The following is a 14,118-nucleotide window of genomic DNA, read 5'->3' on the forward strand; positions in this document are numbered from 1 at the left end:
GTTTACTGGTTAATCCCTGTGCACGTTCTCATGTCTCTTTCAGTGTGTTGTTAATAATGAACTCACACAGACCTCAGACAAAAACAGGTCCGGAAGTGGCAGAAAGTTGTTTTAGGTTTCCTGCCGAAGTAAAGTGTTGAGTGCCACTGTAAAAACCTGCCATTACACAGACGCACTCTTTTCTTTCTATACTCTAGGTGTGGCCATGGTTCGTTCTGATTGCAGGTGTTGCAGAGCAGGTTTGACTCATAAACTATTCAAACAGTGTTGAGGGTTTAGCAGGGAGCTGCGCCGTTGTTCCAGACCAGCTAAATGGGTTCGAAAATGTGAGGCTCAGACGTCCAAGGTGCACTCTGGGCACGGGTCCAAAGCGCATTCCATTCATGTCTGCAGCTGAAGCTTACTTGCTGTGGTGAAAGTCCAAATTCAGAGAACCAGAAAATCATTATGGAGTGTTTGAAGTCCACCTGACATAACTAATTTATTTGTTAACAGAAAGACAAAGCGCTCACACTAGCGTTAACTACACGATTTGAAAAGTTTGGCTGGCCTGCAGTCATGTTTGTTTTTCCTCCATCCGATCTAGAGCCCGTTACATTTTTTTTAAGCCTCTGGTCTTCTATTTATATTCCATTAAAAATGAAGTTCATCCGCACAGTCCTCTTGAGAATTGACGGACGTTTACCACAGCTGTGTGAGAGTGTGAAGCAGTTTGTCCCTGGACTCATACATGCACAAGACAGACAGACAGTAAAGAGGATCCTAGTCGAGTATTAACCACCTTGCATTCAGGTGTGAGCAATGCTCTGAAAAGGAGAAACAGACATTATAAATGGTGCTGTGCCGGCATGAGGTCTCCAGAGTCTCTAGGCTGAAGGGAACATAGATCTAACTGCCTTTGGAAAGAAATTGTACATTATTTACATCATTTGTTTGTTTGATGTGTTTTCCCAAGGCCTGTTCCTACGACACACAACGCTTTAATATCACAGTGTCCAGTAGTGTAGACAGGAGTCAGTCACCCGGCAGCAGCATCCGCCGGCCGCATGGTCTCACCCACAGCCTCCACACAATGACTGACAGGGTGATGGAGATCCATGCGAAGAAACCTCAAAGGCCTCTTTCAGCTGCTTGCCGCCACGCCGCCACGCTGCGCCACCGGCTACATCTGCGCATCCGACGGGATCGCAGTAATTACAGCAGAGTCGGTGCTTCGAGTGACAGTGCATCTGGATTAAACAACGGTTTGGGCTCGGAAAGGAGCTCTCAGATCTGTGGCAAGTCAGGCAGTGCTGCTCACACACACACACACACACACACACTCAAGCACGTATACAGTCCAGATTCAGAGTACTGAGATGTAATGACTCAGGGAAACGTTACATCCACACTGCTCCCCTCCCCTCTGCAGTTCTCCCCCGTGTGCTGGGCCGCCACACATCCTAATAATGACAAATACACCAGTGCACTAGAATGCTACAGGGACAGCAGTTGCGGGAAGAGAAGTCGACACAGAACCTGTGGTATTTCAGGCAAGGAGCAGTGCACCGTGTTATTTTAAAATGATGCCATTTTGGAGGCAATCTCTTATTTAACAGCAAAATGACCAGACATCCCGAATGTCATGCATGGAGTTTATAATGGGTCCCAAGCTTATACTATCCCAAAGAGGAGCATATTTGTGTTGCTTGACTGTCAAATTCTCCCAACAGTTCCAGGCACAGTGCTGATGATATTGCACTAAGGGAAACAGAAGAAGGGGAACGTGTGCTCACAATGCTGGATTTGTGTCCCCTCTCAACTGCAGCACAGCTGTCTTAACAGCACCCCCGCCCTCCTCCTGTTCCCCTGCAGGGGTAGGGTGAGGGGGGGAGTCAGCATTGTGTTTCTATAAGCTAGTTGTCCTGTCAGGCCTTTCCTCTACTGGTGCTGTATACAACACGTCTTGTTCAATGGATCTGAGAGCAAGAGCGCCACAGATTATAGCATTGTTGTGTCTCATCATTCCAGATGAGGACAGGGAGAGAGAGAGAGAGAAGAGAGAGCTGAGCGATAACACAAATCACATGCTCTGTTTTGGAAGGGGGGTCTGGCCTGTTGTCTCTTTGCGGGGCATAAAGTTCAGTGGGGAAAGAGAGGAGGGGCAACTGTGAGAAAGGAGGAGGGTCGGAGGGGCCTGTTCGCAGGAGTCACACGTTCATGCAGCAATTCTTCTATTTTTAAGCAGCCCAGTTTTTGATGTCTATTCTCGAGCCACTCCCTAATAGTTAGTGAGAAAATGAGTTTCTGGAACAGTGTCTCTTGGCTCCAGGCAGCGTGATGATGGTGACACAAAGGATCCTCTGTGTCACTTGGCTGTGATGCAGCAGAGTGAAGCACACCACACGGTCTGCTGGAGTCAGACTCTCCTCCCCGCCCGTCTGGTTTGGAGGGGGCATCGCACCGCTACCTCACGTTATCTAGTTTTAAAAAACAGCGTTGAGCTACATGTGGATTTTTAGAATCCATGTATGAGTTGTGCATGAATTTTATACACAGCTATAAAACTAATCAAAGACCGTCTGTCATATATTAGTTAATGAACACAAGTTGTTTTAATACCTAAGGCATTCAGTTAATCCTGAGGGTTTGCACTGTTGTTATTGCATGCTTTTCACACAGGTGAGAGTTATTCCAACTAACAGCACCATCTGTTGGCAGGAAAACGCCCTCATTCTGTCTCGGCACATGCAGCATGTGCACCAGCATGTTGACGGTTTACCAGAATCAACGTCTATACGATAACAGATCACACAGACACCTCTGCTTCATTGTGGGCCGACCTCATTCACTGTGATCCTCGCTGTATTCCCCAGTAGTGCTAGCCTAATTAGCCAAGAAGAATACGCTATTTTAATTATTGTTGGTTGGATTTTAAGGAGAACACCAGACAGACGGCTGTACATAGTGCCTTGCTTTTGGGAATGGAATCGTGGTCAATGTAATTTGGACAAGAATTATTTTGCTTTCTATAAAGTAAGGTCACTTAATTCAAAATATATAATGTGACTGCATAACTATTCGCCCATTTAAAGTGGCTGATCCAGTTCAACAGGGATACAGCACAATAGCGCCAGTAGTAGTAGTGAAATGGAGATCACCCGAGGGCACTCTCTCTAGGAGCTGTGGTATAAAGACACTTTCGCCTAGAAGGTGTAGTCACTGTTTAATCAGTGTTCCTGGCTACGATTACACCATGAACACTATAGAAAAGTATTAGTTGGGATGGACTTATGAATGGATGCATACCATAGAGCTCAGTTAAATCCATCATTAAGAAATAGAAGGAACGTGGCACGTGGGACCGAGCGAGGAGGAGACTGTCGAAGGAGGCCATCAAGACACGTGTGACTTTTCTGAAGGAGCTTGAGCAGTTTTGCAAAGAAGAATAAAGTGAAAGTGCGGTGTCCAGATGTGCAAGTCTGACTGAAATCTGTTCACACAGACTCCGGTCGATTTACTAAAACACTGGCTCGAAGGGTCAGCATGAATTTACTGTGTGGATTTATTTTCTTTTTTTGTAAATTCTTCTAAAAACACACAAATTATATTAAGCAAAGTTCCAGTTGTAAAAGCAATAAAGAGGAAAACATCCAAGGGGTAATTACCTTTTATAAGCACTACAGTTGTGGGAGGCAGTGATGACTTAGAATAGTGGAGCTCCCCTCTGTCCCTCTAATCCAGTGAACCCCTCCTGGGTCCTGCCCCCCTCACGTCACCGGGAGACATGGATTTAATACCAGCTATGAGTCGAATTAATTAGACGAGACCTCAGCATAGGTTCATTCTGACTGTAACAGACCGCCTGCTCGAGGCACAAGTGAGAGGGCAGACAAGGGCTGCAGGGAGTGATTAACTTAAATGATCCGCTCTAGTTATTTATAGTAACTGTGAAGAAAAGGCAATTAATCTCACTCTGTCCCTGTTGTTACAGGAATTGTCACTGACCAGGCCCTACAGTCATATATGTGAGATTGCTAAACTCTGGTGTGACCTAACCACATCGAGATCTTTCTCCACCATATGACATTTGAGCTGGGATGCTGGTTAACACTCAGTCTATTAGTTGGGTAGGAAAGATTGTATTTGTACATATACGTTTGTTGTCAGATTATTATTTATTATCACCAGAATATAACAGATTAACAAGCAGGTTATTTTAAAACTAGCAGAGAAATAATAGTATGATCATGTCATTAATACATAATACATACATGTTGTCTTCTATAAAGTGATTTGACCTTTAATGTAAACCCCACCCTGTCAACTTCAGCATTAACAGTTTTATTTGGCCTGAGTGTCAGAGGCCAGCTTGCTCATTACACTGTGTAAACAATGAGCAGCATGAAAGGCTGCGAGGGGCCCCTGCATGCCTGTGGGAGTATGGGCCGTACTTGGTGGTTTTATGCTTGAAAAAGAGCCATAATCTTCCACCTAATCTAGGGCTTCCAGTGGAATTCCCCTCATATAGAGAGCAAAAGCTGACACACACACACCGTGTTGTCTCTGGCTTTAGAAACTGGGTAAGATACATAAACATATAGATTGATCATTTTAGCCATAGTTTATTAATCAGCCACCCTTGGTGTAACAACGTTGTGCTTGCAACTTAATCTTTAGTTGCTGAATTAGAGGCTGAGCCTTAATATTAATCATGTAATTGTTTCGTTTTTGGATTTTAAGCACCCAGTGCCTCCTAGTGGTCCAAACGGGTACTGTCAGAATTTAAATACTTGGCGTTAGAAGAAAAAGCCACAAGGAAACAGCTATTTAAAGGTGTAAAAAGGGACTATGTCAATTAAAATGTAATTGTACATATTATCCTTATGTCATAATACCCCACTAAGCACTGGATGGTAAATCAATCAACAAAAAAACTACTTAAGAGTCTTAAGTGAGACTTTAGTGTCATACCTGGTAGGATCGCAGCTTTTTGCAGATGTACTAACAGTGAGCTTTCACATCTGTTAACTTGTGTTTAACATGAAAAATGTTAAAACGAATCCCCACATGCAAATCAACACCAAGAGACAATGCTTAAGTCGCTTCCTGTTTCTGACTTCTTTCACTTCTTTGACTTTTTATTTAAGACAAATGTGTCATACCTGTGCATGTCACCGCTCTACAACTGCACTGACCAGTGTTGCTGCTCCCACAAGCTATGCATGGTTTATAGAGAGTCAAAAAGTAATTTTCAAAATGGTTTTACTTTTTTTTATTTGTTTACTTTGATCAAGTATCAAGACAGTATTCAAGTCTACATCATAAGATGTTCCCTTTAAAAAAAATACAAAATATTTAAATTTTAAAATCAGACTTTTCAAATCTGAACATTAACAGAGGAACACATTTTCCCACAAAAAAGCAAAATCAAACTTTTCTTCTGATGTGCAAAATGTGGATGTCTGGGCTGTTGAACTCTGGGTCTTGTTTTTCTAAAGGGATTTTCTCACAGCTGAAGTTGTGTTGCAGCAGCTACAGGATAAGACACAGGTTAGGAGTTAGAAGGTCGAAGTGACAAATATCTCAACTTGAGCAAGTAAAAATAAAACACAACGGTTAGATTCTGACCTCAAAAAAGCGACTCTCCACTTCTGGGTTGACACCTTCAGTGCGTTGCTCATAGCAGCAAATGATGCAGGTCTCTGGTCCAGAAAGCAGCTTCAAGCTCTCCACCAGTGGAACAATTGACTGTATGGAAATAAGAGATGACTCACAATGAGTTTCAAAGCAGAACACTCTTGGTTTTGTCCTGTTTCAGAAAGGTGGTGATATTACAATCGCCTACAGGGTCATGTTGGACAGAAAAAGTAGAGAACTGTAGAAGAATACCTGCTCATAATAGATGCAATCTGCCATAAGGACATAATGTGGAGGAGGCAAGAACGCAGACACATCTTCACCCCTTTAAGAGTGGAGATCAAAAAGTTAGCATATAGTGAGTATACAGCTTGTGCGTGTTTTTGAAATGCAATTCAGAGGTGTATGTAAAATAGGAAACATAAGTACAAACCATTTCAGTACCTTGGCAGTTATGGATCCACTACTTATAAGTGCCTGGTTTTCTTGGATGTTCACTCCCAGGAGGGTCTGCAAGTCTTCCAGGTCTGTCACTATAACTCGTGCTCTGCAAGAATTGATACAATCACAACTATGGATCAATATGCATATTTAAAATTATGAAATATTAATACGGATCATTTAAATGAACCAGTCATCTCACCCAAGTGTTGCTGCCATCAGACCAACTACTCCTGTCCCAGCACCCAACTCCAAGACCGTCCTGCCAGACCAGACGTTCACTCCAGAAGACGGATCATAAAATTGTTTCGTCTCCAAATATTTTGCCAGAGCGATAGCCGCATCCCAGACCACACAGCCAACGTCTCCCAAGTAGCACTGTTTCATTTTCAAGACACGACCGTCGTTTTTCTCAATTTCTCTCACAAAATATTTACTTTCATCCGTATCAGCCGCCATGTTGGCCAAGAAAGCCGGAAGTAGATGCAACATCCGGCCTGATTTTCCAGAATAAAAGCGCCACATAGAACTTGGATTGGATGGATATTTTTGCACATGAATAGTCTTTACATCTATGTGATGAAGCTACTGGACATCGAATTTAACTCTAGAAAAATAAAGTATCTATCTTTTCCTGAAGAACAGTTTTCACAATAAAGTCATGACTATGCTATAAAAGGCTGCAACGCTGGAATAAAAACTGCAATAACAGTAATTTCATCATAGCGGCTTCCTCTTTGCTTCAGGTTTGTCGTTCCTTTTATCCTGGTTAGTTCCTCTTCTTGACAAAACAACGTCTGTTACCCTCACAGATGAAACTGTGTCGCAAGTCTTGTTATCTGTATCTGACAGTTTTCGGGAAACGGATGGAATTAAATGTAGATATAATAATTGAAATAAAGAAGAAGATGATTTAAACATAATTACCTGGAATATAAATTTATATCGCATTGTATGTGTTCATGCCTATATTTATTTCATTTGATTAATTAACATTGATGTATTAAAACTGCAATGAGAAGAAGAAGAAGAAGACGAAGAAAAAGAAGAAGAAGAAGAAGAAGAATTTGGTAACTGACATGCGCAGATGCTAGGGCTGCTAAAGACTTGATCGCGTGCGCTTGTCCAGTAGTTCAGAGTAGCCTTTAATGCTAGCTAGCTAGCTAACACTTGATTGCCTTTCACTAAGGTCACTTTTACCTTTTTTTTTTGCTGTTTATAAAAGTATAGTAGCTGAATTTCACAGATGTACAAATGATTTTGTTAATGTGTATGCATTATTTAGCCTTTTCGAGGTTTTAAAATGTTTCGCAGCAGCACAGAGGAGGTAACCGGCGGTGAGACCTCAGAAGGCGGACCAGCGCGCGGTTTGTTCGCCGCTGACAGAAGCAGACTGAACGAGACCAGCTCATATGATCCCCCATCAGTTTCCTCTACATCATCCCAACAAAGTTTAAATGAGGCCTGTACGAGCTCCAGCCGTGGTCTATCACTGCCGCGAATGGCCTCAGGTGATGTTTTTGATAGTTAAAGTAGTTTAAGCTAACAGTAGCATCTTTTTCAAGCAGCAATGGTGCAATGGAGACCTAATACGTGCTAACATTGTCATTTTAATCATTAAATTCTCAGATCTCTGGATTTGTTTTGAAGCTCACTTGGGGCAGGGGACCACAGTAGAAATGCTGTTTATGTTGATCATATTTTGCTTTGACACACAGAAGGTCACCTCCACAACAGCTTGAGGATAGGGAGGCCCACTTCATTGCTCTTTGAACCTACTTCAGACAGCTCCTCTTTCCGCAGCCGTGCAGGAACACCAAGACTCAGAAGGACTCCGGGGTCTGCTGGGGCCACAGGTACCCCACTAACTAACCACACATCATTTTGATACGATCGGTGTTTATCATGCAGTTTGATTTGTTTTTACAGGAACAAGTTGCTCCTCTTCATCCACGACCTCAGTTGCCTCGGTGATTGTGGCAGTGGTTGAAGGCCGCGGTTTGGCCAGGGGAGAGATTGGCATGGCCAGTCTCAACTTGAAATGTCCAGAGCTTGTACTATCTCAGTTTGCAGATACAGGGACGTATGCCAAGGTAACCACTGGGTTACTGGGTAATCTCTGAGCACAGAAGAGACTGTGATTACTTCAGTGTCTTAGTCATATTTATTTCCCTTCTTAGGTCATAACAAAGATTCACATCTTGGTGCCAGTGGAAATACTAATGCCAGACACAGCCAGTGAGAAGGGGAAAGGGACGAAGCTGTTCAAGCTTATCAATGAGAATTTCCCGGTACAAATGCACAATATCAGTTATGAGTAGCAAAGCAATGCTTTTAAACAAATACCTGCTTTAAATGTTGAAAATAGTTTACTTATGCCCATTTGTTCACTCGCTCACTCTTGGTTTGCAGCGTTGTGAACCGTGCTGGTATGTCCCACTTATGAACATGCTCTAGTTTGAGCTAATATTTGCATTTTGTGATGTTTTATATCAGGCTGTAGCATTCACAGCAATCCAGCGCAAGTATTTTAATGAGAGGAAAGGACTGGAGTACATTCAGCAGCTGTGTGCCCCAGAATTTGGCACTGTCCTCATGGAAGTACAAGCTAAGTATGCCACTGACTATACTGATGTATAGAAAAACATACACTGTATACTTTTTACATCACCCGGTGTTATGATCTGTTTAGGTATTATTGCCTGGCTGCAGCAGCTGCTTTGCTTAAGTATTTAGAGTTCCTCCAGAACTCTGTCTACGCTGCCAAGTCTCTTAAAGTGAGCTTTAAAGGGAGCGAACAGACAGCCATGATTGACTCAGCATCTGCCACTAACTTGGAGTTGGTGGTTAATAATAGAGACCACAGGTAAGAGGAAAAGGCAACGGCAAGAGCTTCATCCTTTCACTTAGTGTTTGTGTTATTGTAAATCATGGACTGTAGATAAAAGACATCAGTGAAACCGTTCTGAAACCTTGAGTTTGGCATTTGGCTATGGCCAGAAGGGACCATTTTTGGAAAGGGGGAGAAGCTGAGGAGGAGCACGGGGTAGATAGATGGCCTGTCAATCACTTTAGACCAGAAACGGCAATCGAGCTAGTAATGTCCCCTCACATTCGGGCACCTAATATCTAAGTATTTTCAAAGGAACCACCAGCAGACTGATCTGCAGATATGCATTTAGCTAATGACATTTGGCCTGTAGAAAAAAATGCATTGACTTTTATGAGAAACTCAGACGTTATTATAATTTATTGGACTGGATTTTGGATCCAGCATCTAGCTACCATCTATGTTATTACCCTTTATTCCATGTCCGCAATATCTTCACTTTTCTGACCCCGTGACTGCGTCCGTCTATGCATTCAATCTACTCGACTCTCTTTTTTCATATAGGAGTGAACATACTCTATTAGGAGTACTCAACCACACAAAAACACCTGGTGGGGCTAGAAGGTTGCGTTCCAATATTTTGGAGCCTCTGGTTGACGTAGACACCATCAGCATACGCTTGGACACCATACAAGAGCTCCTGCAGGACGAGGAGCTCTTCTTTGGCCTGAAGAACGGTCTGCAACGAGAATAAATCGCATATGGACGATAAGAGCATGACACAGCAATTGACTGTTTTTTGCCCTTTTTAGGCATAGGTCATTTCCTCGACATTGACCAGCTTCTCTCCGTTCTGGTCCAAATCCCAAAGCAGGAAACAGTGCGTACAGTACCTTCATTACAGACATTTAATGACATGAAGCATCTTTGTGTTTATTTTATTACGCTTGTCTTTTCCTAATTCTGCTACAGGTTCAAGTTGCTGAAGCGAAGATTACACATGTCATTCAGCTGAAACACACACTCGACCTGGTTCCAAGGTTAAGGGTATGTGTATGTGTAGTTCACAATCATCCAGCTGCCACATATAGGACAAGTAATAACATTACTACATTAAAAGCACTGTACTAATTGTTATTATTTATAATGTTAATACTGTAGTAAATCCTTAATAAAGCGTTGTTCTTTTTAACAGATGGTGTTGCAGAACTGCAACACAGCTCTGCTTAAGGCATACAGCACCACACTGGACGACAGCAGGTGCTAAATATTGTGCCTATGTCAGACGGTATAAACCTCATAACCACTGTGATGTATTTCAAAACCTATTCCACTGTATACACTTGCGTCCACCTCAGGTTTGACATGATCCTGAAGCAGATCAAGACAGTAATAAATGACGACACTACCTACCTGAAAGGGAGCCTGAACATGCGCACTCAGAAGTGTTATGCCGTGCGCCCTAACATCAATGAGTTCCTAGACATTGCCCGGAGAGCTTACACCGAAATAGTGGACGACATTGCAGGTGTTCATGGCGGATGTCTGGTAAATATCGTCACCTTTCAGTCTTTGTATTCATACCTGAGGGCCTGTTGTATATCATTGTCCTGCACAGGGCTTGTGAACCAGATGGGGGAAAAATATGGCTTGCCAATGCGCACTAGCTTCAGCACAGCTCGAGGTTTCTTTATTCAGATGAAGCTTGAAGGAGTGGTCTTACCTGAAGGGAAACTCCCCCCAGAGTTCCTCAAGGTACATGAAACACTGAAGACTAGCAGGTTAATTAGGAAGGAAAAAAAAGATCAGCTGTTAATGAAAGAAGCTAAATTGTTCCCACTGGGACAATTTGACACTGAATGAACAGTAAAGCACTATCTCCTTATCTGCCATCTCAGGTAACCAAGCAGAAAAACAACTATAGCTTCACCACTGCTGACCTGATGAAGATGAATGGCCGCTGTGACGAGGCCCTGAGGGAGATCTTTCACATGTCTTATGTGTGAGCAGACCATGTGATCTTACAAAACCGCACAGTAATGTGTTATATGCACTTAATTATCCTGCACTTTATGGACTAAAAAATGAAAGATTGCTTTGTATATGGAGTGACTTAAGTATTTCTTGATGGACTCCTTTGATGAACTGGTTGATTGACGACTTTAATGTGGTTTTATGTGATGGGTTATTTGTGTAGTATATACCGTAGAAAAATGAGATCATGCATACATTTTTAAAATGGAGCCTATTAATTATCAAATTTATATATTTGGGTTTGCTGTTTTTTTTCACAGATTCATTTAACTTAACGGTTTTTATTTTCTGATTTTTAAGCACATTTTGTCTTCCTGACAGCTGATTTAGATCCATTGATTGTGTCCTACTTTGTTTCCACTAGAGGGCGCTGCTCGCTAGATGTGTTTTCTGTTCAGTACTTTGCCCTTGTATCACTGACCTGTCTCCATACAGGGTGATATGTCAACTGCTAAGCACTGTCCACGAGCACATTCACTGCCTTTATAAGCTCTCTGATGCCGTATCCATGCTGGACATGTTGCTGTCACTGGCCAATGCATGCACCATCTCAGACTATGGTAAGCGTGAAACACTGTTTCAGATCCCACTCTAGAATTTACATGGCAGGACGCTTGACTGTCTTAGAGAGTGCTGTATGCAAATAAGGCAGCACCCAGCTGCAGTCAGACATGACAGCCGTGCTACTCTACTGAGCTGGCAGCTCTGCAGGCCTCAGTTCTTTTTTGTACTGGTCTTGGGCAGCACTGGCCCCCATCAGCCACGTGGGTGGTGAGCGCTGGCCCTCAGCTGTCTGAAAGTGTCTCTCCATAGACACGTGCTGACTGCCTGCCCCCTTCTATCCCTGCCAGCTTGTACTTAGATTACCCTTCTTACGTAAGCATTCACTGGTGCGCTGTATTTACTGAGATAAATCTCTCCAGCTAACTGCCGTTAACCACTGCACACACCCTTCTCTCAAAATCTTTATGTGACTGTGACATTCAACCAATCTGTAATTAATTATGTATAGATTTAATTACACAGGAGACATTATAGGATATACATAGCTGTGGTAGTCACAGTCAGATAGCTTAATAGGTTGGTAACAAAAATGCCTAATACTAACTGATTATTACCTTTTTCACTAAATCATGGATGTGCTGGAAAGGTTTTATGTAGTGTAAATATTAACCCAAAGGTGTTCTTGATTGTCTTTGTGTTTTTTTGCTACGTCTGACAGTGCGTCCGGAGTTTACAGACACACTGGCCATCAAGCAGGGTCGTCACCCAATCCTGGAGCGAATAGCCGGACAGCAGCCTGTATCAAACAATAGCTACATCTCTGAGGGCAGCAACTTTGTCATCATAACAGGACCTAACATGAGCGGCAAGTCCACTTACCTCAAGCAGGTGGCGCTGTGTCAGATCATGGCTCAGATAGGTCAGCGGCACATCTTCTCGGGTCGTATTTGTCATGGATTTGAATTGCTTTTTGAGTAAAACCCTGGCGTTATTATTCCAGGCTCATTTGTCCCTGCTGAGTACGCCTCTTTCCGTATCGCCGATCAGATTTTCACCAGAATTGGTGTGGATGATGATTTTGAAACCAACTCTTCCACTTTCATGTTGGAAATGAAAGAGGTGCGTCTTCTTTCACGTTCAGGCCGCTTAATCTTTGATATAAAGATAATATCACATTTGTGAAGGAATATATCACTAACTTGACAGTATATTTCTTTCCCAAAGATTTCTTACATAATCCACAACGTAAGTAACAGGTCCCTGATCATCATAGACGAGTTGGGGCGCGGCACAAGTGCAGAGGAAGGCATTGGTATCTGTCACTCAGTTTGTGAGTTCCTCCTTAGCCTGAAGGTAAAGTATCTACCAATATAACTCTGCACAGCCAGAGAACCAGGTCATTCAGTTTCTTACGCTGTATGTTAATCATTCCTGTAATTACCTCCTGTAATTAGATCAGAACAGTGAAGCAATGAAACTAAGTGATCATACCTGACCAGTCTTTTATTCCTGAAGGTGTGCCCTGTTTCTCTGCCCTATTCAGGCGTTCACTCTGTTTGCTACACACTTCCTTGAGCTGTGCCAGCTGGAGTCTCTCTATGCGAACGTGGAAAATCAGCACATGGAGGTTCAGCACACACGCAGCGGCGACACCGGCTCTGAGAGTGTGGTGTACACATATTTACTGAATCGAGGATGCTCCGAAGAAAGACACTATGGTACAGAGTCTGTGAAATTCGATAACAGTCCAGCTGAAAGCTGTCATGAAGGTGGTTACAGAGCTTGTTTATTGCTCTCTTAGGTCTTAGAGCAGCCGAAATGGCCGCCCTTCCTCCAAGTGTAATCCAAGAGGCAAAGACAATTGCCTCCAAAGTTAGCCAGCAGCTTCAGGTATTGTTCAAAGATAAGATATCGACTTTAACGTAATGTGTTTGGTGCCTCAAACTCTTGTCTATTCCTTTTATTTACAGTACATTTTAGTTGCTGCTTATGTAGCTTGTCTCACCTTGTACGCAACAGTAAAACACACTTTAATTTACGAGAATCTAATATAAGACCTTGTGATAGGCTCATGTTGTTCCCAGCCTCCCGAGGGCGGATTGTACAAATATTTTTGTGTCGAATAAATAACCCTGGTTTATGTCAAAGATCCTAAAGTGATTTATTCTTCCAGGCCAAACATCACAGTGATCCCGAAACTCTGAGGCAGAGAGCTGTGTACCACCTGGCCACGCGTCTTATGCAGACAGCCAGAAACTCCAGGCTGGACCCCGACAGTCTCCGCATGTATCTGAGGTGCCTGAAGAAGCAGTATGAGGCCGAGCTGCAGGCTGCAGAGCCTCCAGTGTCCTTTGACGTAGAGGAGGAGTGACTGACTCAGCCTTTCAGTGTGGAGGGGCTGTTATACGCTGAGGGGGAAAAAAAAGAAAGAATTGTGTCTAATGTTTGTAAATGGCGTTGTATGATATTAAATAGATTTCTTTGAATTTCATTTGCAACCTTATTTGGGGGTGGCACAGTGGCATGGTGGTTAGCACTGATGCCTCACAGCAAGCCGACTGGGGCCTTTTCTGTGTGGAGTTTGCATCCTACTGTCCAAAGACATGATTGTTAGGTTCATTGGTGATTCTAAATTGGCCGTAGGTGTGAGTGTGAATGGGTTGTCTGTCTCTCTGTGTTAGCCCTGCGAT

At 43.0% G+C, this 14,118-nt stretch overlaps 2 protein-coding genes across 2 annotated transcripts; one reads left to right on the forward strand and one right to left on the reverse strand.

Moving 5' to 3' along the window:
• Positions 1 to 3,855: 3,855 nt before the first annotated feature.
• Positions 3,856 to 6,607, reverse strand: vcpkmt (valosin containing protein lysine (K) methyltransferase). The gene is made up of 5 exons (XM_084568469.1): positions 6,263 to 6,607; positions 6,053 to 6,166; positions 5,872 to 5,944; positions 5,611 to 5,730; positions 3,856 to 5,514 (listed from the first exon to the last, which is right to left on the reverse strand). Exons 1-5 carry the CDS (start codon positions 6,583 to 6,585, stop codon positions 5,410 to 5,412), a joined length of 735 nt encoding a protein of 244 aa, XP_084424595.1. The 5' UTR covers positions 6,586 to 6,607; the 3' UTR covers positions 3,856 to 5,409.
• Positions 6,608 to 7,180: 573 nt separating this feature from the next.
• Positions 7,181 to 13,895, forward strand: msh4 (mutS homolog 4). Its single transcript, XM_084568557.1, is given in 21 exon segments — positions 7,181 to 7,571; positions 7,779 to 7,916; positions 7,990 to 8,153; positions 8,241 to 8,378; positions 8,380 to 8,412; positions 8,416 to 8,514; positions 8,518 to 8,672; positions 8,753 to 8,926; positions 9,455 to 9,627; positions 9,703 to 9,770; positions 9,863 to 9,937; positions 10,086 to 10,150; positions 10,249 to 10,645; positions 10,789 to 10,892; positions 11,360 to 11,484; positions 12,147 to 12,347; positions 12,429 to 12,547; positions 12,653 to 12,781; positions 12,972 to 13,146; positions 13,230 to 13,318; positions 13,602 to 13,895. Coding segments are annotated over 21 exon segments (3,027 nt in total). The 5' UTR covers positions 7,181 to 7,363; the 3' UTR covers positions 13,800 to 13,895.
• The last annotated feature ends 223 nt before the right edge of the window (positions 13,896 to 14,118 follow it).

Source organism: Chelon labrosus (assembly GCF_963514085.1).
Source record: "Chelon labrosus genome assembly, chromosome: 20".
In the NCBI taxonomy this organism is placed as follows: Eukaryota; Metazoa; Chordata; class Actinopteri; order Mugiliformes; family Mugilidae; genus Chelon; species Chelon labrosus.

Bases quoted from the DNA above. Each gene is read 5' to 3' on its own strand.
- vcpkmt (XM_084568469.1), bottom strand. From the start codon at position 6,585: ATGTGGCGCTTTTATTCTGGAAAATCAGGCCGGATGTTGCATCTACTT. The intron at 5,945-6,052 runs GTTTGTACTTAT...CCACTCTTAAAG, and splicing joins ACTGCCAAGGTACTGAAATG to GGGTGAAGATGTGTCTGCGT. The intron at 5,731-5,871 runs GTATTCTTCTAC...ATTTCCATACAG, and splicing joins ATTGCATCTATTATGAGCAG to TCAATTGTTCCACTGGTGGA.